The following is a 24,863-nucleotide window of genomic DNA, read 5'->3' on the forward strand; positions in this document are numbered from 1 at the left end:
TGGATCACCTTTATCCCATTGGGGCACGTTTTAGGCTTTATTAGGTTTGGTCTATTGTAGTTTTGCCCTTTCTTCCAGGGCAAGGTCCTTATTTCTAGGGTGTTGCCCTTTCTCTTGGGATGTGGCTTTTACTCCTAGGGTGTATCCCTCTGGGACCTCAGCTAAAAGCTTAGAGTGTTTACCAAAACTTTTATACCTCAGCAGGGTTTAAAGTCTAACATCTGTCTCCTCAACACTTGTGGGGCTGCTGAAATCTCTGTTCAGTTAATTACTCTCTTAGCTATTGTTATCTTCTGGATTTGTTGGAGTCTCATTCTATGTGTGCACAGTTTAGGAATCAGCTGGTGACTTGAGAAAAATTTGTTCACAGATTTTTGGCTCCTTCTCTGTGGTTTCCTTATGTCTAGTGTTTTGACCCTTAAGTCTCAGTCACTTTGGGGGCTCTGAATTCCTAACTGTATATTTTTAGCCCAGTAAGATTGTTACTTTCTGCATGGGATGTATTCCTTTGAGCCATAATTTGGACAGTACACTCAAATAAATCTGGGCTGAAGTGCCCCTGTATACTTCCCTTTTCTCCAGGATTGTAGCCCCGCATTTCCTGACTGCATTGGTTACTTTCTTATACCTTCCAAAGACATTTTATATATTTTTATCTAGTTTTATATGGTTTTATGTCAGTGGAAATATAACTTCTCAATCATGTCTGGAATCAGAAACATCCCTGATTACATATACGTAGGGTCGAAGGGCCTTACACGATGTGACTGTTCGCCAGTTCTCTGACCCCTTCTTCCACGCCTCTCTTCCCTCATTTCCCTTCAGCCACACAGGCCTTCATTTTGAATACTGGTTCCCACCTCCTCATGATCTTGAGCTATCAGCTCAAGCTGCTGACAGCTATCTGCTTTTGGAACATTTGTATTCATCTTTATATAGTTGCCATTTTTATGCTGATTGCCTCTTAACTCAGTTATTACTCAGAGGGCCTTGCCCTAGCTGCTTTTAGATAAAGCCCTTCCCCTCCCTAGTCATGTCATATATCTTTTCTTTTATTTTCTTTTTGAGACTGGGTCTCACACTGTTGTCCAGGCCAGAGTGCAGTGGCATCATCATAGCTCACTGCAGCCTCCCACTCCTCGGCTCAAGTGATCCTCCTGCCTCAGCCTCCTGCGTAGCTGGGACTACAGGTGTGTGTCATCATCCCCAGCTAATTTTTCTATTTTTGGTAGAGACAGAGTCTTGCTCTTGCTCAGGCTGCTCTTCAACTCCTGACCTCGAGCGATCCTCCTGCTGTGGCCTCCCAAAATGCTAGGATTACAGGCATGAGCTACCATGCCTGGCCTATCTTCTATTTTCTTCATAGTACTTACACTTTCTGAAATTATTTCGCTCTTTGTTTACTGTCTTATTATCTCTTGTATAATCCAGTTCTTGAGCAATGCCTGGCACATTAAAAAAAATGCTCAACAGATACCTATTGAATGAATAAATTAGGACACTGAGGATCAAGAAACATGACCGGGCGTGGTGGCTCAGTGCCTGTAATCCTAGCACTCTGGGAGGCCAAGACAGGAGGATAGCATGAGGTCAGGAGTTCAAGACCAGCCTGAGCAAGATGGAAACCCCCGTCTCTACTAAAAATAGAAAGAAATTAGCCAGACAACTAAAAATATATAGAAAAAATTAGCCGGGCATGGTGGCACATGCCTGTAGTCCCAGCTACTCGGGGGGCTGAGGCAGTAGGATTGCTTGAGCCCAGGAGTTTGAGGTTGCTGTGAGATAGGCTGATGCCACAGCACTCGAGTATGGGCAACAGAGTGAGACTCTGTCTCAAAAAAAAAAAAAAAAGAAACAAAGGGTACAATAAAGGATAAAATGAGTTTCATCTTAGTCACTGATATGCCATCTAGACCCAGGAAGACCCAGAAACTTCTTGTGAGTTATGGCCACGTCCCTATGGGATAGCACGGGAAGTACCCAGGAGCCCGGGGTAATGCTGGTGACATGCTGCACCACAGGATCAGCTTGGACAAATACCACCCAGGTTACTTAGGGAAAGTTGGTATGAGGCATTACCACTTAAAGAGGAACCAGAGCTTCTATCCAACTGTCAACCTTGATATATTGTGGATGTTGGTCAGTGACCAGACACGGGTAAACGCTGCCAAAATCAAGACTGCTCCCATCATTGATGTGGTGCAGTTGGGCCACTACAAAGTCCTGGGGAAGGGAAAGCTTCCAAATCAGCCTGTCATCATGAAGACCAAATTCTTCAGCAGAAGAGCTAAGGAAAAGTTGGGGGGAGAGGATGGGTCCTGGTGGCTTGCAGCCACATGGAGGGAGGTTCATTAAATGCTAACAAATGCTTTCTCAAAAAAAAAAAAAAAAAGAATGACTGGTTTCTGATAGAGACAGTACACTTTATATTGAAAATTCAACGAGGTCAGGAGCTCGCTGATTTAGCTCAACCATCTTTCTACTGGGTTGGAGGCTCGTGGCTTCTGTAAGGTCTAAGCTTGCCTGACATGGCCTGGCTACGTTCCCAGATTTCTGTTTCTTGCTTCTTGGTCTCTGTGATTTCAAGATAGGCACATATACTCCTCCTTATCTTCAGAGGCAATCTGTGGCTGGCATAGGGTTTCCTCAATGCAGGTTGAAAGATAAGCAACTTCTGGCTTCTCTGAGCAGATTGTCAATTTCCAGCCTTAAACTGGTTTAAAATAATCTCCCACTTGTTGTTTGAGCACATCCAGACCAAGCATTGAAAATTAATGGACCCTAGTGGCTTCTCAAGGACTTCTGGTGATGTCTCTAGCCTGCCTGCCTGAAACTTATCTATGCCATATGCTTACTAATGAACATGTACATTTATCTGGGCTGCCTTAGTCAATGTTTAAGGTTAGCAGCAGCCTCAGGATTATTTTATGGCAGTAGCAAGGGTAGGTGTTGGTAGAGGTGCCAACATGCTGTCAGTCCCCCAGAGAGAGAGAGGCCTGGGCTCAGCCACAGTGGGCAGTTTGTACCCACAGAGTAATTTTAGTCTCAGGGGCTCCTCATGGGGTCTCTGAGCCTCCATCTGACTCCTCAGGTTCTACTTATGTCTGATCTAATCTTGACTGCTCACATGTGGGTCAGGCACGACAGCAGAAGCTGCATTTTTGAACATGGGATTACATGTCCCAAACTGCCCTCATTCCTCAACATGCTGCATTGGCAGAGTGGGATAAAAGTGCACCAGGGTAGTGTGAAGACCCAGGGATTCTGGTGGGAAGCTGTGTACTGACTGGCAGAGTTCATCCTGGGCAGCACATTTAACCCCTCTGTGAAGAACTGTTAACATCTGTGCCCTTTCTCAGTTGAATTAGAACCTAACCCAGGCGTGATGCATGGCTCTGATTACACAATGGATATGAAGAGGTTTTGGGAAGATACCCTCTCTTCTCTGGGGGGGGGGGGGGGAGGGACACTAGAGTGGGGTGCATAAGGTGCTGCTGAAGATGTTGCATGCAGGTCAGCAAGAACAGTTACCGACACGTGGACTTAACCTGAGTCCTCAAAGACGTGTTTTGGCATCAGGACTCAGGCACACAGGGCTTCGCCGTTTCTTAACAATATTGCCAATAACTTTTTGAGTTCCATATTGTGGGCCAGCACTTTCCTCATTATTATTTCTAATCTAAACAATTATACTTTCTATTTGAGCTCTTGCCTAGTCTGCCAAAGAGGAAGGATTATAACCCTGGTCTTTTCTTACCCCGGAACCTGTGCTCTTAACCCTTATTCGATGCTGCCTTGCTCTCTGGGTAAGAAAGACTTTTGAGGCGGGTGGAAGGAAAGAGGGAGAGATTCAAGAAGTGGCCCTTAGATTCCGGAATACACCTGGTCCTGTAAAGTTCACCTCTACATATAAAGTTTTTTTTTTTCCAAGCCATTGAACCGGCGACGTATTCTACCGGCCATCTTGGTTGTGGCAACCCCAATTCCTTTGGTTTTCTTTTTTCTGTGACGACAACCAAGGGAATTAGACAAAACCGCCCTGCCCGTTCTTTGGAGGAGCCCGGCGACTCCCCAGGTGCGCAGCGCCGTTCCGCCGCCCGCCAGGTCCAGGGCGCGGGCCCTTCCGGGCGCGGCCTCCTCCCTCGCGCCGCTCTCGACTCGCGGGTCCGCGCCCGCCGGGGAGGGGCTCGCCTGGGCCCCGCCGGCCCCCGCCCCTCGGCCCCGCCCCTCATTTAAATACGCGGCGCCGGCGGGTGCGTCGAGCTCGCCGCGGACCCAAGATGGCGGCGTGTGGACGTGTACGGAGGATGTTCCGCTTGTCGGCGGTGCTGCAGCTGCTGCTGCTCGCCGCGGCCGCGGCCCAGAAACTCCAGGGCCAGGGCGGCCACAGCCAGGGCCAGGGCCCAGGGCCCAACTTTGCGTCCTTGGTAGGGCAGGGTGGAGGCGGCGGCCCGGCGGGCCAGCAGCTGCCCCAGCTGCCTCAGTCATCGCAGCTCCTCCAGCAGCAGCAGCAGCAGCAGCAGCAGCCGCCGCCTCAGCCGCCGCAGCCGCCTTTCCCGGCGGGTGGGCCTCCGGCCCGGCGGGGCGGAGCGGGGCCAGGCGGGACTGGCGGGGGCTGGAAGCTGGCGGAGGAAGAGTCCTGCAGGGAGGACGTGACCCGTGTGTGTCCCAAGCACACCTGGAGCAACAACCTGGCCGTGCTCGAGTGCCTGCAGGACGTGAGGGAGGTGAGGAGTTGGGACGGAACCGGGAGGGCCAGGCCTGGTGCGGGCCCGAGGGTGTCGCCGGTCTTGGAAGCCGCTGACGCCGGTCTGCTGCTTCCTTGGCTTCCTCTGTGCTGCGCTCGCTCCTTCCCTCCCTGCCCCTCACTCTCCGGTGCATTCAGGGACGAGGGCCCCCCAGCTCCCCACCCCCTTCTTCCCCGGGCCTTATTACCGTCCTTGTTGCGGGGGTCTGAGACCAGACCTCGGCTCCTGGCCGCAATCCGCGAAGGCCCAGAGCGTGTTTCTGTTTGCTCCTGTCTTTTGTGTGATGCTCTATAAAGAGTGGCTCCTCGATGAGACCAGTTTAGCATTTTGCCCTCAGTTTCGACTTGGACAATTTGTAGCAATTCATTTAAACATAAAAAAATGGTTGGCGTATTTAAGCTGTTTAAGAATGATCTGCTGTTTATTAGCAGTAGATACTGTTTGATAGGTAACTTGGGTCCTATCCCGATGTGTATTGTAGTCAACAGCAGAATAAACTGCCTTTTACCCCATTCTTTTGTAATTCGCAAATCCCTGTTATTTAACTGGTGCTGAAACTAATGTAAGCTTTTTTTCCCTTCACTTCCTTTGGTCAGTTTGTAGTGAACATCTTGTTTAAGCTATTAACTCCCATTGACTTGGACCTCCAAAGCTTGAAAACTTAGGGCAGCATTTGAAGCTGTGTTTGTGATTGGGTTGTGGGGTCTTGCCTTTCTGAGGTCTGAATATGATTTTAACGTTATTTCTTTTTTTTTTTTTTAACTCTAATTCCATAATAGATTAACAGTATCTCTTAATGAAATCTTGATTTGATGTTGCTCGATGTGACTCAGTTAAGTGATATTGATAATTTCTTCTCTAGATTTAAATGCTGCAGACATAAGTGCATATTTGACAATTCTCAGAGTTTGGAAGCAAATGTGGTAGTAATACTTTTTTTTTTTTTAAAGATGTAGGTATATAGAATTAGCCTCAAAGGTTAACAAGTATAATGAAGCTGCTCCTTGATACTGTTTCATTTGAGAAATTGTATTATCAGAAGTGTCTCAGATGTTTAAGACTATGAGAAGACCACTGGTTTGTAGAAATTTGCTACTCTTGGCAGTCTTCCCCCTTTATCCCACTGTGGCATTTGTTCTAGTATTCTATACAAAAGTAACTCAGAAGAGGAAAAGACATACATAATCAGGAAACAGAAAGAAAGGAAGTTTCCAGAGCCACCAGAAATGCGAGGCCTTACGTGACTTCTGACTTCTCATCTGTACCATGAAGACTAGAAGAATAATCCCTTGTTAGTCTTTGTTCTTCATCTACTCTAGTAAATACATCTAAGATTCTTCACTGTCACACTTTTTGGAATTTTCTATTTGGTCTTCTAGGATACATAAAAGATGTTGTTTCCTCACACTAGGATCCTAATATTGGTGACCAAACATGTTGTTAGTGGTTTGTGGCAGAAATGGGACATTATTAGTGAAAGTGTCACAAAGTGGCCCATTCAAGGAGTGCATGTCTTTTTTTTCATGTGCATTAAGGGACATTGGGAAAACTCCACTTATAGGAGGTGGTTTTATGCTCCAGAGGAAGAAAAGCGTCATGTAAATTGGAGATAGGGGGATTTTTTTGGCAGGTGTTGGGGGACCAAATTTCCAATTGAACGTATTTTCCTCTAATTTTATATACAGAGATATTGAAAGGATGAGTACCATGAACATCTGCATATATTCTTCAGGAGGTGTGGTTGTTATTTATTTATAGCACAACAGTACCTCAACAGAATTATTTTTAAACCTTTTTTTTCCTTAAAAACAGCAAAAGGAAATTTTATTCCACTTAGTTTGAGAATTAATTAAATATAATTTATGTGTTTGAAAGAGCATAACTCAGAGAAGTAAACTAGCTAGGCACATTTGAAGAGAAATGTATGGAATATATTTTGTATTTGCTCTTCAGTAAGTAGGACTATTTGTTTCTTTCGTTTCTTTGTTTTTTGTTTTTTGTCTTTTTTTTGAGACAGGGTCTTGCTGTCACCTGGGCTAGAATCATAGCTCACTGCAACCTCAAACTCCTGGGCTCAAGTGATCCTCCCGCTTCAGCCTCCTGAATAGCTGGGACTACAGGGGCACATTAGTACTCCTGGCTAATTTTTAAATTTTTTAGAGAGACGTGGTCTCACTATGTTGCCCAGGTTGGTTGTGAACTCATGGCCCAAGTGATCCTCTCTTTTCCACCTACCAAAGTGCTGGGATTACAGCTGTGCACCACTGTGCCTGGCTTGGTTCCTTAGAAGTTTATTTGTGATGTTCATAGTTTTCTTACACAGAAGTAGAGTGAATGGTGTAATGAGTCCCTGGGTCTCTTTACTCAGCTTCAACTATCCCCACCCTTTTATTTTTGGGGCATAGGGGTTGGGAGAGTGGCATATTTTATTTTAATTAATTAATTAATTAAATAGAGACAGGGTCTCGCTCTTGCTTAGGCTTGTCTTGAACTCCTGAGCTCAAACTATCTGCCTGCCTCGGCGTCCCAGAGTCCTAGGATTTACAGGCATGAGCCACCACGCCCGGCCATGGAGAGTGGCATGTTCTAAAGCAAATCCCAGATACTATGTCATTTCACTCAAATACTTCAATATATGTCTGTGATAATTACTAAAGAAACCAAAACTAGAACCTAAGTGTTATTTTTTAGTATTTAAATGCATCATGAAATGTTTTTTCTGAATTTCTTGGTGCCTTCTCTTGAAATATCAGTTTTAAGCTATGCACAGAGTGAATGCTTTGTAAATGTTAAGATAGACTGTTTTATATGTTGAATAGGAATTAATATTTCACTATTATAAACCATAAACCCACTTTCAAACTCATAGGTGTACATATTTCTTACTCTGTTCCTAACCTTTCACTTAACTATATATACCTGAGATAGTGGACCCCATTATTTCTGTTTTCTCATTTAATACTCTTGATGTTCCTATGAGGTGCATAGTGTTATTATTTTAGTGAGAAATAGGCTCAGAGAGCTAAAGTAACTTGTTTGACATTATATCCTAAGTGATAGAGCTGGTATTCAGCAAGTCCTCTGACTTCAAAGACCATACTCTTTCCAATCTTCTGTGGGTGGTTGTAGCAGGGGAAATTGGTATGTGACTGCTGAGAATGCCACAGGTTTATAAATGGACACAAAATGGGAAGGATCACCTAAAATTAGAATCCTTTTTTTTCCCCCTCGCTATCAAGAACAATTGAGTGGCAACATCTCCTATGTCTTGAAGTATTATAGATTTCTCAGGCAGACAGACCAGCATTATTGGACAAAGCTAATTTAATTACTGGTCTGAGTCCATTGTGAACAGAATTTCTACTTAATGTAAAGACTTTCAAATCCCAACTCACCTTGAGCAGGATTGGTACTAGTACAATGGAAGCATTTAGTTATATTTCCATGCTATTTGTATTGAATCCAGGAAGCAGCACAAAAAGTGAACTGGGACTAGAGCTGACACTGTCATTACCCAACTAATGACTGTGAGCAAGTCATTTTACCACTCTGAGTCTCAGTCCTCATATATTAAATGAGAAATGAGAAGTTTGGTAATTGTACAACTTCCAAGAACTCTATTATCTAACCTGTATGAGTTGTTCCCTGTGTATATTCTCTGTATATATTTATGATTTCTAAGATAACATGTGTACCATCTCCTGATACCATATTCATTCATGGAGGGCATCAGTGATATGAATAGTACAAACAGCAATTAATCCAAACTTTGTTTGGCTTTAGGATATATTATGATTTTTTTGTTTGAGCCAATATGGAATTTCCTCCTATGCTATGTCTCAGTGGTTGGAAGCAATCTAACCACATAATCAAGTCATCATTGATCTTCTGTTATGCACTTATTATTGTGGAAGGACACTAGTACTTTAAGATACCACCATTGCTTACAGTTGGCTTGATAAATGAGATTGTTGTGATCCAGAAGCCACTATAAAAGATGGTGTTAATCACTTGATGTCTTACAGACAGTAAATTATTCTAGGACAGTGAAATCAAAATTAGGATTTAGATTTGGATGGAACCCAGCTCTGCTATACTTAGCTTAAAAATACTGTCACTTTATTATTCCTTAGGTAGGGACTGTCTACTTTATCCCTGCCCTAAGTAAAGATATACATGAATCCATGAGTTTGATGTGCTAGTTGTACTTTTCGAATATGTATTAAACTAAATATATGACCATTAAAATACACAATACCAATGCGTACCATCTGAAATCATGTTGTGTACCCGCAGTGGTACACGCTTTGGAAAACACTAAGACTGGATTATCTCTTAAAATTCTTCCAGCTCTGGTACTTCATGATTTTGTGATCTGTGGGAATACAAAATGTGCAAGAGAGTCATAAGCATAGGTGAAAAGGGGAAATACTTCAAGGTATTATAAGGGGGCTATGTTGACTGAAGTATAAAGTTTGAGAATTTTTTCAGAGTCCAGCTTATGAAGGGTTTTATATACAACCCTGACTGGATCTCCAAGTAAAGTCCAGAAATGGGATGTGGTTTTATCTCAACCTAAGATAAAAAATACTGAGATATTGGAGATAATTGAGAGTTACCTGTAAAATGGCATTGTCATTTACAGCAAATACTTTTTAAGAAGTCTCTTGATAAGAGTGGTTTACAGTATATACTTGCTTAATAATTCATTGTTCTGTAGAAGGAAATAAAATACTTTTAACAGTCTAAAAGATAAAATGCTACATTTCTCCTAATGTGTTCAAAACAAATTTAGTCAGCAATAATCCCAAAAGATTCTCCTGTTTATATGACATATTTATATATTTTGAAAAGAAGCAATTAAAATGGCTTATAGGCTGTCATGCAAATTAATTTTTCTTCCTTCAGCAAACATTTTTTGAATCCTATGTACAAGACACTGTGCTTGGTGTTAGAGGATACAAATAATAATAGGTAGCATTTAATGAGAGTTTTCCTTGTGCCCTGAGTCCTTAGGGACTAGCCCTAGGCTTTATCTCATTTAATCCTATGTGAGCTGTATTATTTTTAGTGAGGAAACTGAGACTAAATAACTTGCCTCAGGGCTCATAAGTAGTGGAACCAAGATTTGAAAGCAAGTGGGTCCAGCTATAAGATAGCTCATTCCCCCTCCCTCCATACCTTAAAGCTACTGTCCCCAAACCACTGGCCATGGACTGGTACCAGGCCCTGGCCTGTTAGGAACCAGGACGCACAACAGGAGGTGAACAGTGGGCAAGCCAGCGCAGCTTCATCTGTATTTATAGCCACTCCCCATGGCTTCCATCACCACATAAGCTCCACCTCCTGTCAGACCATTGGGGGCATTAGATTCTCACAGGAGCACAAACCTTACTGTAAGCTGCTGTGCATGTGAGGAAACTGGGTTTCGTGCTTCTTATGAGAATCTAATGCCCGATGATCTGGGGTGGAGCTGAGGCAATGATGCTAGTGCTGGGGAGCAGCTACAGATACAGATTATCATTAGCAGAGAGATTTGACTACACAAAGACCGTAATAAATCAGTTGCTGGCAGACTCATGTCAAAACCCTATCAGTGAGTGGCAAGTGACAATGTAATAATAATAGGAATAAAATGCACGATAAATGTAATGCACTTGAATCATTCCGAAACCATTTCCCACTCCTGTCCATGGAAAAATTGTCTTCCATGAAACCAGTCCCTGGTGCCGAAAGGTTGGGGATTGCTGCCTTAAGGCATATGTAATCTAGGACTGCACTGCCATTTTAGCTATTGAAAAATTGAAACATGGCTAGTTTGAATTGAGATGTGTATAAGTGTAAAATACACACTTGAGTTAGAAGCTTAGTACAAAAAGAATGTAAAATATCTCAATTTTTATATTGATTACATGTTTAAATGATAATTTGAATGTATTGGGTTAAATAAAGTACATTATTAAAATCAATTTTACTTTTTAAAAAAATGTGTAGTAGAAAACATAAAATTACAGAAGTCTAGTAGAAGTATGTGGCTCACATTATACTTCTGTTGGACAGCACTGATGTAGAAGAAAAAGATACCTTTACTAAAAACTATAGTACAAGTTTTAAAGTATTAAGTGCCATAAGAGAAATAAATTAAATGCTATAGGCATATGGTAGAGGAAGTGGTTGGAAGGATCAGAAAAAAGCACTTCAGTACTTTTTATTCTTCTTAAATTGGTGGTTCATATAATGAAATTCTTAATTTAGCTACTTCAAAATGCCTCCTAATCTTGTTAATGGATGGGTCTCATCTTCAGCATGCCTAAGTTATGAGTTGTAAGGGGTGCTTTAGCTCCTTCAAATTGAGAAGAACAATGCACTGATAAAACTGGAAGTCAGTAAATGACTCATCTTTATTTGGTTTGTTAGATAAATTTGAAACTTAAGAAAGAATCTCAAATGATGGCCCTCAGAACTGTGCCAGCACTGGTCCTTGTATCTGCATTAAAATAGAGTGTGGAGGAACAAGAAGTGTGGACTGGAATCTAAAAACAATGAATTAAGGGAACCAGGCATCCATATTCATTCAGCTTTAATAATTTGACTGAAGTCAGAAAATTTTGTTAGACTGATTGTGTGGTATTTAGAGTCCCTATAAATTCTCCTATTTAAATAGGCTCTAATAACACCCATAACTGTCTATTAGGGGAATCATAGTGAAAATGAGTGCTGGCTTGAATTTCTGGATCTATACACTTATATTAATAAAATAGAACAAACTCTTAAAATGTTTTTGTGTTGTTTTAAAAAATAATAAGTGATACATATTTAAAATCATAAGATAAATGATGAGGTGAAATAAATGATAGGTGAGTAAAATTAACCAGGAGGATGTAAGTTTTTTTTTTTTTTTTTTAAGGCTGGTCAAGTGAAGCAGTGGGAGTGGAGAAAGGGACAAAGGAATCTGTAACCGGTTGTGATCCATTAGTTGTAAACACCGCTGCACTCGGACCATCCAGATATATGTTATAAATCAATTGAAATCCAAGTTTTAAAAAATGAAAGCAAAAGAATATGTTAAAAGAATGCTCTGGTACCTAGGAAGGTTTCATTTGTAATTTAAGTTTAAACTAGGAAGATAGCCTGCAAGTCACTTAACAGAAATCCCCCAAATTCTTACACTGGCCAGATGAGCTTTGTAATGTGATAAGCAACATGAAGTGGGCAGTAACTTCAGGGACAGAGATGGGAATGTAACAGAGAGTTTTATTTGTTTGTTTATTATCTTTTTAAATTGATACATAATAATTGCACATATTTATGGAGTACATAGTGATGTTTCTGTTGACCTGAAAGGAATAAGCTGAAGCAAAATTAATATAAATAGAGAGTTTACTTGAGCCAAGTTTGGGGACTGCAGCCTGGAACATAGATTCAAGTTGCCCTGAACATACTATTCCCTCTAGTAGCAGTTACAAGTGGATTTTTAAGGAAAAGAAGAGGAAGTTTCAAAGTTGTTTGCCAAGAATTTACGTTAAAATGACATAAGCTATTGATTGGCTAAACATTGTTCTTTTTATCTCACATTCCAAGAACTTGAAGATAATGGATGGGGCAGCTAGTCAGGAAGAAAATGCCTTTAAACAATTGTGGGGGTGTGGTGGTGGGTTTGTCTGTTTGACTGAAGTCTCTTACTCATGTCTCTCTGAGCCTGATAAATTTTGCATATCTCACATAGCCCAGACTGCTTTGAACTATTTTTCTTTTCTCATTTCAGTAAATATAATGGTGATCAGATCAGTGTAACTAGCATATTCATCATGTCTTTGTATTGGGCACATTTGGTATCCTCCTAGTTATTTGAAACTATAGCCAATCATATATTATTGTTGGCTGTAGTCATCCTACAATTTTATAGAACACTAGAACTTATTTCTTATATCTATCTAGCTGTAATTTTGTATCCTTTAACAAATCATTTTTTTTTTTTTTAGTTTTTTTGTTCTATTTTTTACTTCTATGAGATCAACTCTTTTAGCTCCCACATATGAGTGAGAACCTGCAGTGTTTAAGTTTCTGTTCCTGGCTTATTTCATGTAACATAATGTCCTCTAGTTCCATCCATCCGTGTTGCTGCAAATGACAGGATTTCATTCTTTTTTATGGCTGAATATTATTTCACTGTCTGTATACACCACATTTTTTTTACTCATTCATCTGTTGTTGGACACCTACGTTGATTCCCTATCTTGGCTATTGTGAATAGTGTTACAATAAACATGGGGGTGTACATGTCTCTTTAACATAATGATTTCCTTTCCTTTGGATGAATGCCCAGCAGTGAGATTGCTGTGGCTCATATGGTAGTTCTATTTGTGGTTTTTGAGGAACCTCCATACTGTTTGTTCTCCATGGTGGTTGTACTACTTTACATTCCCACCAACAGTGTTATAAGAATTCCCTTTTTCCACATCCTCACTGGCATTTATTATTTGTCTTTTTTTTTTTTTTTTTTTTTGAGACAAAATCTCACTCTGTCACCTGGGCTGGAGTGTAGTGGCATCATGATAGCTCACTGCAACTTCAAACTCCTGCTGGGCTCCAGTCAGTGATCCTCCTGCCTCAGCCTCCTGAATAGCTGGGACCGTGGGTGCATGCCACCATGCCCAGCTTTTTTTTTTTTTTTTTTTTGAGACAGCATCTTGCTCTGTTACCTGAGCTAGAGTGCAGTGGTGTCATCATTTGCTCAGTTAATGTTTTTTTTCCATAGAGAAGAGATCTGTATATTGCCCAGGCTGATCTTGAGCTCCTGGCCTCAAGTGATCCTCCTGCCAACTGTGCCTGACAAAGCACCATTTATTGAAGAGACTATCCTTTTCCAGTGAGTGTTCTTGGCACATTTGTCAAAGATCAGTTGAGGCTGGGCATGGTGGCTCATGCCCATAATCCCTGTACTTTGGGAGGCTGAGGCAGGAGGATTGCTTGAGGCTAAGAGTTTGAGACCAGCCTGGACAACATAGCCAGACCATGTCTCTATAAAACAAACAAACAAACCAGTTGGCTCTGTATGTGGATTAATTTCTAAGCACTTTTTTTTTTTTTTTTTTGAGACAGAGTCTCACTGTTGCCTGGGCTAGAGTGCCGTGGCATCAGCCTGGCTCACAGCAACCTCACACTCCTGGGTTCAAGCAATCCTTCTCCCTCAACCTCCCGAGTAGCTGGGACTACAGGCACGAGCCACCATACCCGGCTAATTTTTTGTATATATTTTAGTTGTCCAGCTAATTTCTTTCTATTTTTTAGTAGAGACGGGGTCTCTCTCTTGCTCAGGTTGGTTTCGAACTCCTGAGCTCAAACGATCCTCCTGCCTCGGCCTCCCAGAGTGCTAGGATTACAGGCGTGAGCCACCGCGCCCAGCCTGTATGTGGATTAATTTCTGTGCTCTCTTCTGTTCCTTTGGTCTGTGTGTCTGTTTTTATGCCAGTTCCACGCTGTTTTGGTAGTATATTTTGGCATTGTAGTATATTTTGAAGTCTAATAGTGTGGTGCTGCCAGCTTTTTGTTCAGAATTGGTTTGGCTATTTGGGGTCTTTTGTGGTTCCATACAGATTTTAGGATTTTTTTTTTTTCTGTTTCTGCGAAGAATGTCATTGGTATTTTGATAGGGATTGCACTGAATCTCTGGATTGCTTTGGATAGTAGGCAAGTTTTAATCATGAACAAAATCTATCTGTTAATTAGTGCCATTGTCTTAGTCCATTTTGTAAGGACATTTTGTGGTGGAAGGGCAAGAAAGTGTGGGGAGCGAGCATGTGCACAAGGAAGGGTTGAAACTCATCCTTTTATCAGAACCCTACCCCTGAGATAAGGGGATTAGTCAGTTTTTGAGGACAGAGCTTTCATGACCTAATCACCTCTTTAAGGTCCCACTTCAACACTTGCATTAAGGATTAAGTTTCCAACACATGAACTTTGGGGGACACATTCAGATCTTAGTAGCTATTTACTGAGCACACATCTATTCTATATGAAATAAAAATCAGAAGAGATAAGGTCCTGTCGTCATGTGGAACAGATGATAAGGAAAGCGGTGTGGTAAATGGAAAAATAGAATGGACTTAGGAGCTACAGTTTTATAGTCCTGTATTCAAATCCTGGCTCACTTACTACTTACTTCGACCTTGGACAAATTAATCTCTGAAACCTTCGATTTTCTTATCTATGAATGGCCTTTCCCTTTCCCTTTTGTTGCTGAAGGTGAAATTGTTGAAGGTAATGCTTTATGTTCACTGTCTTAAGAGAAATAATGAAACGAACTGTAATGCTCCACACCTTTTATATAATCCTTCCAAAGCTCCTTCAAGAAAACTTTGGAATAAGATCAAAAACATTTGTATAGTCTTTACTGGGTATTTAAATGTGCACACTTTGAGATGGTGAAGTGCAAAGGGGCGAATACTGTGGGTAAATGAATTTAGTTCTACCAAATGTTCTTTTGGCCTAAATTTGAAATAGGCTGCCTATTGAAGGAAAACTCCATTCTCACACATAAGAGGGAGAAAAAATAGTTCTTATATTCTGAAAACTGTGTTATTTAAAACAGATCCTCCCTCTGTAGAATGGAATGACTAAGAACATAGCTGTTTTATCAGCTGAGAAACCGAAAACATTGTTTGTATCTTTTTACCCTTTGTCAAATCAAGTAAATGTAAAAATCACTGAAATTTTCTCAAATAGGGGTGACTTTTGAGAGGGGAAATGATAGGTAAGGCCTTTTGCTCTTACATTGTTAAGGAACATTTCTTTGTCCTATGAAACAGTCTATAATAAGGTATAATACTAAACTTAGCTATACATTAGGGACAGTGTAAAATATTTTCAGTGTGTAAGCCTTCTTTCAGAGGTAATTAGGCAGCAGAGTTAGTTTTTTTTTCCCCCCTCCCCTTCTCAGTGTTAGTTTTGAGACAGTTTAAATTCTATACTTTCATAGTAAAACTTGGAGTTTGGTAGATTTATTAGGACCTGTTTATTATGTGTGTAGTTAAAAGCTTTTAATGTGTCTAAAGGTAGGTTTTTTTTTTATTATCATTATAAGAAGTTTTAAGAATTTATACTGTTAGTATATTTTATTTTCAAATTGAAAGTATTAATATATCTGAAATAGGTGAAATTAGGGTACTGAAAGCGGAAGTCAGAAGAAATCCAGTGTGGTTCCCTTCCTCTTGGGGAAACACATTCCCATTCTTTAGCCTCCATTCTCAGCCTGCCTTCCGGCCTTGCTTCCCACCAACTCCCTATACAACCTTGCTGCCACACACCCACAGATACATAGCTTGGTGGTGTGGGCTTCTGGTGAGTTCCAGCTTTTTACAGGGTTTATATGTAAATATTAGTTGCTAGAGAAAAGATTTTTTTTTTTTTGAGACCGATTCTCACTCTGTTGCCTGGGCTAGAGTGCCGTGGCGTCAGCGTAGCTCACAGCAACCTCAGACTCCTGGGCTCAAGCAATCCTCTCACATCGGCCTCCCAGAGTGATAGGATCATAGGCGTGAGCCACTACGCTTGGCTGAGAAAAGATTTTATATTTAGTGATTTGGGGATTTTCTGCACCAAAATATTTCTCAGTACCCTTGCCTCTGCACGGCCCTGTACTCCTCTCCCCCCACCAGCTTTCCTTTCAACATTATTTCCCGCTTTGTTGTTTTATTATTATACATTGAACCATAAGAAATTCCTAATATTTCATATTTGACTTATAAAAGTAACATTTTCATGCAGTTCAACCTAATTGTTCATCTTGCTCATATTTTGAGTAAATAGTATCTGCCTTTCCAGCAATTTCATTGTTTTCTTTTGTATTATCTTGAACCCTACTGTTAAGAGCTGGGAGATGGGAGGAATTAGTCATTTTCGGATAGGGCTCTCACCACGGCAGTCTTCCTGACATTTTTTTTTGCCAGCCTCTGATTTGACTTACCTGCTTCTAGGACCAAAGGAAGAGAACCAGTGCAGACTGTCTTTTGCTTTTACTCACTCATTTGTAAAATATTTCCTGAGCATTCACTGTATGGGCTAATTAATAAACAAGGTTATTGTTTGGTGTGAAAAAGGTGACAGGAATTTTGTTTCACATAAAATAATGTGTTCTGAAAAAACTTTTCTCAACTCACAATAGAGGAAGTGTGGAACCAAGTGTAAATGTCAAGAGGAACTCACTAAATATTTTTGATTTTTAAAAACTGAGTGTTGGTCTAACAACTTTCTTTCTAAATGTTTAATTCTCAGTGAACTTGCTGTCCAGCGTTTAGTTTATGGAGCCCTTTTTATCTCTCATTTCCAGCTCTTGATAACCCTACGCAGTGGATAGGACAGGTAACAGTCAGATGCCAGTTGGGAGTCTGGGCCTCTGGAACTTCTGACTGTGGCTTCAAGTTGAGGTTTCCACGAACCCCTCTGTGGGTTTGCTTAATTTGCTGGAGTGGCTCACAGAACTCAGTGAAACTGACTCACGCTTACTGGTTTATTGTAAAGGATATTACAAAGGATACAGACGAAGAGATGTGTAGGGCTGGGTATGGCAAAGGGGGGAGCAGAGCTTCCATGCCCTCTGTAAGTGCACCATCCTCTGGGAACCTCCTGGTGTTCAGTTCTCTGAACTCTGTGCCCTTGGGTTTTTATGAGCAACTGTGGAAATGTGATTTGCCTTCAGGATATGGGGCTGGACCGTCTCTGGAATGAGGATCTTTTGACCTTCAGAAGGTAGGGGCAGGTGAAGGTCAGAGATTGTTTCCTGAGGCTAACACACCCGACAAAACAATAACAAAGGTTTTTAGGAGTTGTGAGTCTGGAACTGTGGACAAAAACCTGTGTGTGTGTATCATAACACCACAGTAACCTAAAAGGAACTTTTTTTTAAGGGGTCTTCCAGTGAGGATCAGAAGACCTGCTAGACAATTTTTACTTTTGAGATGGTCTCGCTCAGTCCCAGGCCATTTGCCGTGGTATCAGCCTTGCTCCCAGCAACCTCAAACTCTTGGGTTTAAGTGATCCTCCTGCCTCAGTCCCCGGAGTAGTTGGGACTATGGGCGTCACCAGCAAGCCCAGCTAATTTTTTCTATATTTTAGTTGTCTGGCTAATTTCTCCCTCTTTTTAGTAGAGAAGGGGTGTCAGTCTTGCTCAGGCTGGTCTCAAACTCCTGAGCTCAAGCAATCCTCCTTCCTCGGCCTCCTAGAGTGCTGGGATTACAGGCGTGAGCCATCACACCTGGCTGAGACAAATTCTAAAAGAGTTGTAACACTAAAAAAAAAAGAAATTTTAGATGATTCAAGATATAGCAAGCTTGGGAAATCAAGATTTCTCCTGAATGGCAGACGCTGAAGCATGGCATGGCAATTTGAATTGATTTATATTGGAATTTTAGCTGTTTTTCATGGGAATTTAACAATGCCATTTGACAGTGATTTATGGATTACATTGAGGTAATAGATTTAGTCTCTAAATTAATTATTATAGAATGTAGCAAGAAGGCAGAATAATTGTTACTCTGAGCCAGTATCCTCCATCACCCAAAAAATTGTTTAATAATTTCATTATAAATATTATAACCTATATAGAATGTTGTCTACCTTTTGAACTGTTTAGTTTACTTTTTTAAAAATTCTTTTTTTTTCCTCATTGGATAATCGGGAGATCAGTATTTTATGGTGATAAATTGTAAATAATTCTGTTGCCATGCTAATGCCTAAAAGTAGTTTCTTTTTGCTGTTCAGTGCCAATATTTCTTGGGTTCAGGAGATGGCTTTTGAGAATGGCTTGAGCCCAGGAGTTGGAAGCTGCAGAGCTGTGACTGGGCCACTGCACTCCAGCCTTGGTGACAGAGTGAGGCTTCAGCTCTAAAAAAAAAAAAAAAGAAAAGAAAATGGCTGTTAACTGGAGGTTTTCTAAGAGCCAGTTAAATGTGATTGGATATATGTTAAAATGCTGTTGGCATTGGTAATGACTGCTTTTTGCTAGAAGGGCATTTAGAACATGAGGTCCTGCCTTGTTTTTCCTTTATTGTGTGGTTAGGTTTCAAACTCAAATACTTGTGAAATGATGCTACTTGTTGAGGCAAATAAATATATTTGTATAATATAGTATTGTCAACGGGAAAAAGGCCAAACTCTGTAAAATAATTTAAAACAGTTTATTCTAAGCCAAATTTGAGGACTATGGCCCAGAGCCACGCCCAAGGAGCCTGGAGCAAATGGACTGGCTGTGGCTGGGTTACAGTTTGGTTTTATGAATTTCAGGGAGACAGGAGTTACAGGTAAAATCATAAAGTCATAAATTGATACATGGAGGGCATACACTGGTTTGGCCCAAAAAGATGGGACATCTCAGAGTGGGGGCTTACAGGTTGTAGGTGGGTTTAAAGACTCTTTGACTTGTAATTGGTTAAAGAAGTGAAGCCTTGTCTAAAGGCTTAGAATGTTTTAAGTTAAGATAGGAAATCTGTTAATCAGAGACAAGCTACTGGCCATATATTTATTGTGTAAATTGAAAACCTGCAGGTTTGTCTGGCACAGCCTTAGGCCTGTTAATGAGTTACCAAGGATATCTCTAAGAAGGGAGGGGGCCATGAGGAGGCATGTCTGACCTCCCTTCTCATGGCCAGCAACTCAGTTTTAGGGTATCCCTTTGACCAAGAGGGGGTCCATTCAGTCAGCCAGTAGAGGGAGAGTGCACCTTAAGACTCTATTTTAGTTCACAGTATTTTACCCCAAATGGTTAATTTCTTTCCTTGCAACACTGTAGAATACATCAAAAAGAAAACAAGAAATTCAGCCACGGTGAATTTTTGCTATCAGTACTGAAGGAAGTTATTCTAGAAATAGTTGTGTGGATAGTTTCTATGGCAAAATTTGGTAATTTTGCACATACTTAAAGTAGTGATGCTCTACATTATTTAGTGTTTATTTGTGTTTTTTATTTTCCCGCAGCAAATTGAATAATTGCTGAGCAAACTCTTACTGATTGAAGTGGACTCTTAGTATCCAATTCTGGATATCGTGTAACCTGATTTAGTAGGTTAGTGCTTGTTCAGGCTGATATGCCTATTGTGCTACTGATATTTTATCTGTTGATGAAGTAAAGTGTTTAACTGAGGATAAGCATTATATCTAATTTTTTTTCTTTGAGTCAGAAGACTATAGAAGGTAAATGACTTTGTGCAAGTCAGTTTGATAAGCTTTAGTTTCCTTATCTGTAAAAATGAGCAGTTGTAAGATTAAGTAAAGATTAAGTGAGACATGATAGATCTCACTTAATGTAGAGCTTTCTATGGGCTGTAAAGAACTCCACTACAGATCAGGATGTCCTGTGGGAGTTGGCCGATGATCTGATATCAATTTACAGTTACATAGAAGAAAGAATTATGGCTCTTCTATTCAAGGTTTGGGACAATTTATGAGCAAGTGCTTTTAAATTGTTTTTTAGATAATTTAAATGAACTATTTCCATTAACATATCATTAGCTAAATTGATATTTGTATGCAAACTGGAGTTTGATGTAATACTTTGGATTACGCTCTTTACATCAACACTGAATTTAACAATTGAGAGTTTCTGTTGTGAAGTGCCTTTACCACTTGGCTTAGCTTCAGGGCCTTGATCTGTGTATTGGCTTGAAACTTTTATCCAGGGTAATTGTTCAGTACCATTGTATTATAAAACATGTTCTGTATTTATGTGCCCCTATGTCATCCTTATACCCATTCTCCTTCATTTTGATGTTTGTCAAATTGCCTAATGTCAGTGGATTTAATATAACACTAGAGATAAAACACAGAACAGTTGAAGTTGAAGTCCTTGGTTAGTTCTTTTTGAAAACCCAAATTGGAATTCTAAAAGTTTGTGTTTAAATTCTCTTCCTTTTTTTGAGTTTAGATGTGGTGTGAGGACAGTTATTTCTGTAAAGTTCAAGGAGTGTAAATACCAAGGAGTTTATTTATTTGTTTTTTAAATTGTATTTAATAATGAACTGTGGTCAATTTTACTCCCCAAAGTACTAAATTTAGCAAGACAATTTTATAGGTTCCCCTCTCGGAAAGATTCTTGGGTCGTTATTTACTAGCAGTATTCTAGTAGTGTGGTACTGGCCTGCCTATTTGTATACCTGTCTATCTCTAACGCGGAGATATTCTAACTTTAAGGATGTAATTTTTCAGTCAAGAAGTTCTTTATATTGAAACATTGATAAAATTATGGAGGTGAGATGAAATCACTTAGAAGCGTTATAACTTTTGAAAATAATCTTTCAAAAGTTTGTTAATTTTTACCTGTAGCTCTTACTATAAATGATGTGAATAATCTATCTGGGATAAAAGCATTATACTTACTGTTAGATAACCCAGTTTAAATGATTGGATTTAAATAATGAAGAGAAACTAAGCCACGTCATTGTATCACATAATGTTATTTCATGAATATTTTAGTACCATAGCATAGTAACACATCTATGGTTGCATTTTTTCCTTATTTTTACATATATGTTTTGTTAATTTTATTTTGTGCAGAGGCAATCCTTTAAAAAACAAACTTACAGCTTCTTAATGGCGTGTATAACATTAATAGATTTTTCTGATGTTGAAACAGTCAGTGTTCATCTGTTATTTTAGGTAAGTAAACTTGATTTGTTGTAATTTTACTTAGAATTTTTGAATCTGTGATCATTAGAATTTTTCCCCTCAATAAATCTTTTGCACTCCTATCATTAGAATTCATGGACAGGTTTATAAAATGAAACTGTATGAAACTAATTGATAAGAATGTTATAAGTAATAATAGTAATCATGCCTTGTAAGAAATACACTCTAAGAGGTGGTTTATAAATGTATTGCTAACAAAACTTAGTTAATTAATATTAGGCATTTGTGATACAATTAGTAGTAACATTTCCAAGTTAATATTGTTGTTGGTAATGTGCAAGGAACTTAGAATAAAGGAGAGTCAACAAAAAGTGTTTTTCAAAGCCGTGGCCAGTGGGAAGGGCTGCCCTAAGCAGTTGACATCATTGTTCTTGGTAAATAGGGCCCTTTATTGAAATGTGTATGTTAACTAAAATTTATTTCTGAGGAAAATAGGAGGTCGCTACAGATTTTTGGTTAGGAGAATGTGATAACAAAATACTTAAGGAAATTACTCATGTGGCACTATGGATTGTGGTGAGGAAAATTTGAAGAAGCTAATTGAGAAAACTGCTATTATAATGAAACCTCAAAATAAAGACTTGGGCTACAGTGGACTAGTAGCAAAGGAGATGGAAGTGGGATAGATGGGGACTCATCATCACCTGGGAAAAATTTAGAGTACTTTTGTTCATTTGCTTGATAAATTTTGCATAAATGTTATTTACTACATGCCAGAAACTTAACTGTAGGCGCTGGGAATGTGATTATCATGCTCCTCACCTCCCACTCCTAAAACGCATGATCCTGCTCTTATGGAGCTTGCCACGTAGTGGAGGAGATAGCCATAAGAGAATCACAAAATAAATGGAAAGTTATAGCTATTAAAAGTGCTGTGAAAGAGATGTATGTGGGCATTGTGGCTAATTGGAAAGTTAGGAAATGTTTTCCTGAGAAAATGATGATTGAGCTGAAGGAACAGTAGAATTTGACCAGGGAAAGAAAAGTCAAAGTTTAACTGTTAGGCTAGAATTTAACTAGGTGACGAGAAGCCAAAGTTTAACAGTTAGACTATCTCCAGAAGTATATAATTCTTAGCATATGCTGAATTTGAAACAACAACCAGGCATTTCAAGGAGTTTCCAGCAAGAGGATACAAATTTGGAACTAAGTCTTGAACTGAATCTAAATTTTAGTGTCATCCGCTTGAAAAACTATACTTGGAGCTTGGAAAAGGGTTGAGCTCTCTTAGAGTGTGTATGTAAATAGCAGAGTATGATTCCAAAGACCAAGCCCTAGGGAATGCTCACAATTAAGGGTTGGAAAGAGGCTTGTTGAGGGAATTGCAGGGAACAGAAGGAGTGGTTGAGAGTTAAAAGATTTACAAGAATTTAGCTGTGGGAGTGAAGGAAAGAAATTTAAAAGTAGATGGTAGTAATCACTAGGATAAATAGAATAACATAGTTAAGGTTAACAACTAAGAAAAGAGCATGGTTTTTGGTAAAATAGAAATAGAACAGTTTCTATAGAACCAAGATTTTGACTATTTGAGACTATGTTAGTCTATTTGAGAAGTTTGATAGTGACAAGAAAGTGAGAATATCTAGAAGGGAAGATATCCCCTTTAACTAAAGATCTTACAAGATTAAGGAAATGTATTTTAAAGGCAAAGAAAAAGGAACCAATAGAGAGTGAGAGATTGGAAAGGCTACAGAGGAAGAGGGTGAATATAAATGCCCATCAAGAAGGGAAAGAGGAGGAGTTCATTCAGATCAGCATGGTGTCAGTGAACATGATTTTTTTTTTTTTTTTTTTTTTTTTTGAGACAGAGTCTCACTCTCTTATCCAGGCTAGCGTGCCGTGGCGTCAGCCTAGCTCACGGCAACCTCAAACTCCTGGGCTCAAGCAACCTTCTGCCTCAGCCTCCCGAGTAGCTGGGACTACAGGCATGCACCACTATGCCTGGCTAATTTTTTCTATATATTTTTAGTTGTCCATATAATTTCTTTCTATTTTTAGTAGAGACGGGGGTCTCGCTCTTGCTCAGGCTGGCCTCGAACTCTTGAGCTCAAATGAACCACCCGCCTCAGCCTCTCAGAGTGTTAGGATTACAGGTGTGAGCCACCGCGCCCAGCCTATAATTTTTTTAAAAGGACTTAAAAGGCTATAGCCTTTTTGAATTTCACAAACTTTCAGTTCCCAAGAGAGTTATTATCTTGGATTTATCTTATAGATCCACAGAGTAAAGATCGCAGAGTAAAGATCGTTCTGTTTCTTTTTTCCTGAAGTTAAATTTCAACCAAACTAAATGGAGACGTTTAGCCTTCTTGCCCACAATAATTGTGGCACTTTCTAAATTGCTACCATGCTGATTAATACTGCAAGGTAGTTTTAACAGTTGGGGCTTTGTGCCCTACAAATAATGTTTAGTAAGCCTGGGAGGCCTCTAGGAAAGTAGACCAAAAATCATTTAAATGCCATTCCGAAGTAGGTGAAGAACAGTCAGGAAAAGCACCATAAGTAGATACTGTAAAGAAGAATTACAGCTTCAGGAATGCAAAATGTCAGAATCACAAAGAATAAACATTTTGGATCCGCCTAGAAGTTTTAAAATAAATCTCCTGATGATTAAACTTTGTCATCAGAGCATCATGTGATTTTTGTGTCGGTAGGAGCACCTGGCCTCTAGAGCTCTGAATGTATTTGCATGTTCCCAAACTCCTAGATGTGTACCTGCTATACAACATGTATTCCCAGCTTCTGACCCAGAATAAATACTTGGTGAAAAAAGAAAGTAATTTTCTACTAGCTGTGAATAATTATAAACTTATTTTAAGTTTCTTTGTCACCAGTGCAAACAAGGAGTATCTTAATTTTGTACAGCTTGTTTTTAAACCCTACTGTTTGTTTTGTTTATGTTGTACCAGCAGCATACAAGTTCTAAAACAACCCAACACATACAGCATCTTTTTTATTGTGGTAAAATAAAAATAACATAAAAGTTAGCATTTTAACCATTTTTAAGCAAACAGTTCAGTGGCATTAAGGAACTTTTTCATCATCCCAAATTGAACCTCCATACCGATTAAATAATAACTCCCCATTCCTCAGTCCCAGGCAACCACCATTCACTTCTTTGTGTCTGTGAATTAGACTACTCTAGGTACCTCATGTAAGTGGAGTCATATGATATTTATCCTTTTTATGTCTGGCTGTTATTTCACTTAGCATAGTGTCTTCAAGGTTCATTCGTATTGTAGCATGTGTCAGAATTTCTTTCCTTTTTAAGGCTGAATAATATTCCATCATATGTATATACCATATTTTATTTATCCATTCATCTGTTGATGGGCACTTGAATTGCTTCTACTTTTTGGCTATTGTGAATAATGCTGCTGTGAATGTAAGTGAACAAATATCTCATTGAGGCCTTGTTTTCAGTTCTTTTACAATATATAT

General features: G+C 39.7%; 1 protein-coding gene and 1 pseudogene across 1 annotated transcript in view; both read left to right on the forward strand.

Annotated features, from left to right (window-relative positions):
- Positions 1-1,902: 1,902 nt before the first annotated feature.
- LOC123625086 lies at positions 1,903-2,355 on the forward strand (annotated as a pseudogene).
- A 1,881-nt stretch (positions 2,356-4,236) lies between these two features.
- Positions 4,237-24,863, forward strand: part of GLG1 (golgi glycoprotein 1) — a 114,547-nt gene continuing 93,920 nt past the window's right edge. The window contains exon 1 of the mRNA XM_045533958.1: positions 4,237-4,727. Coding sequence (XP_045389914.1) covers positions 4,281-4,727 — 447 coding nt within the window. The 5' untranslated portion in view covers positions 4,237-4,280. The remainder of the gene's footprint in view (positions 4,728-24,863) is intronic.

This window comes from Lemur catta, chromosome 20 (genome assembly GCF_020740605.2).
Source record: "Lemur catta isolate mLemCat1 chromosome 20, mLemCat1.pri, whole genome shotgun sequence".
NCBI classification, from domain to species: domain Eukaryota; kingdom Metazoa; phylum Chordata; class Mammalia; order Primates; family Lemuridae; genus Lemur; species Lemur catta.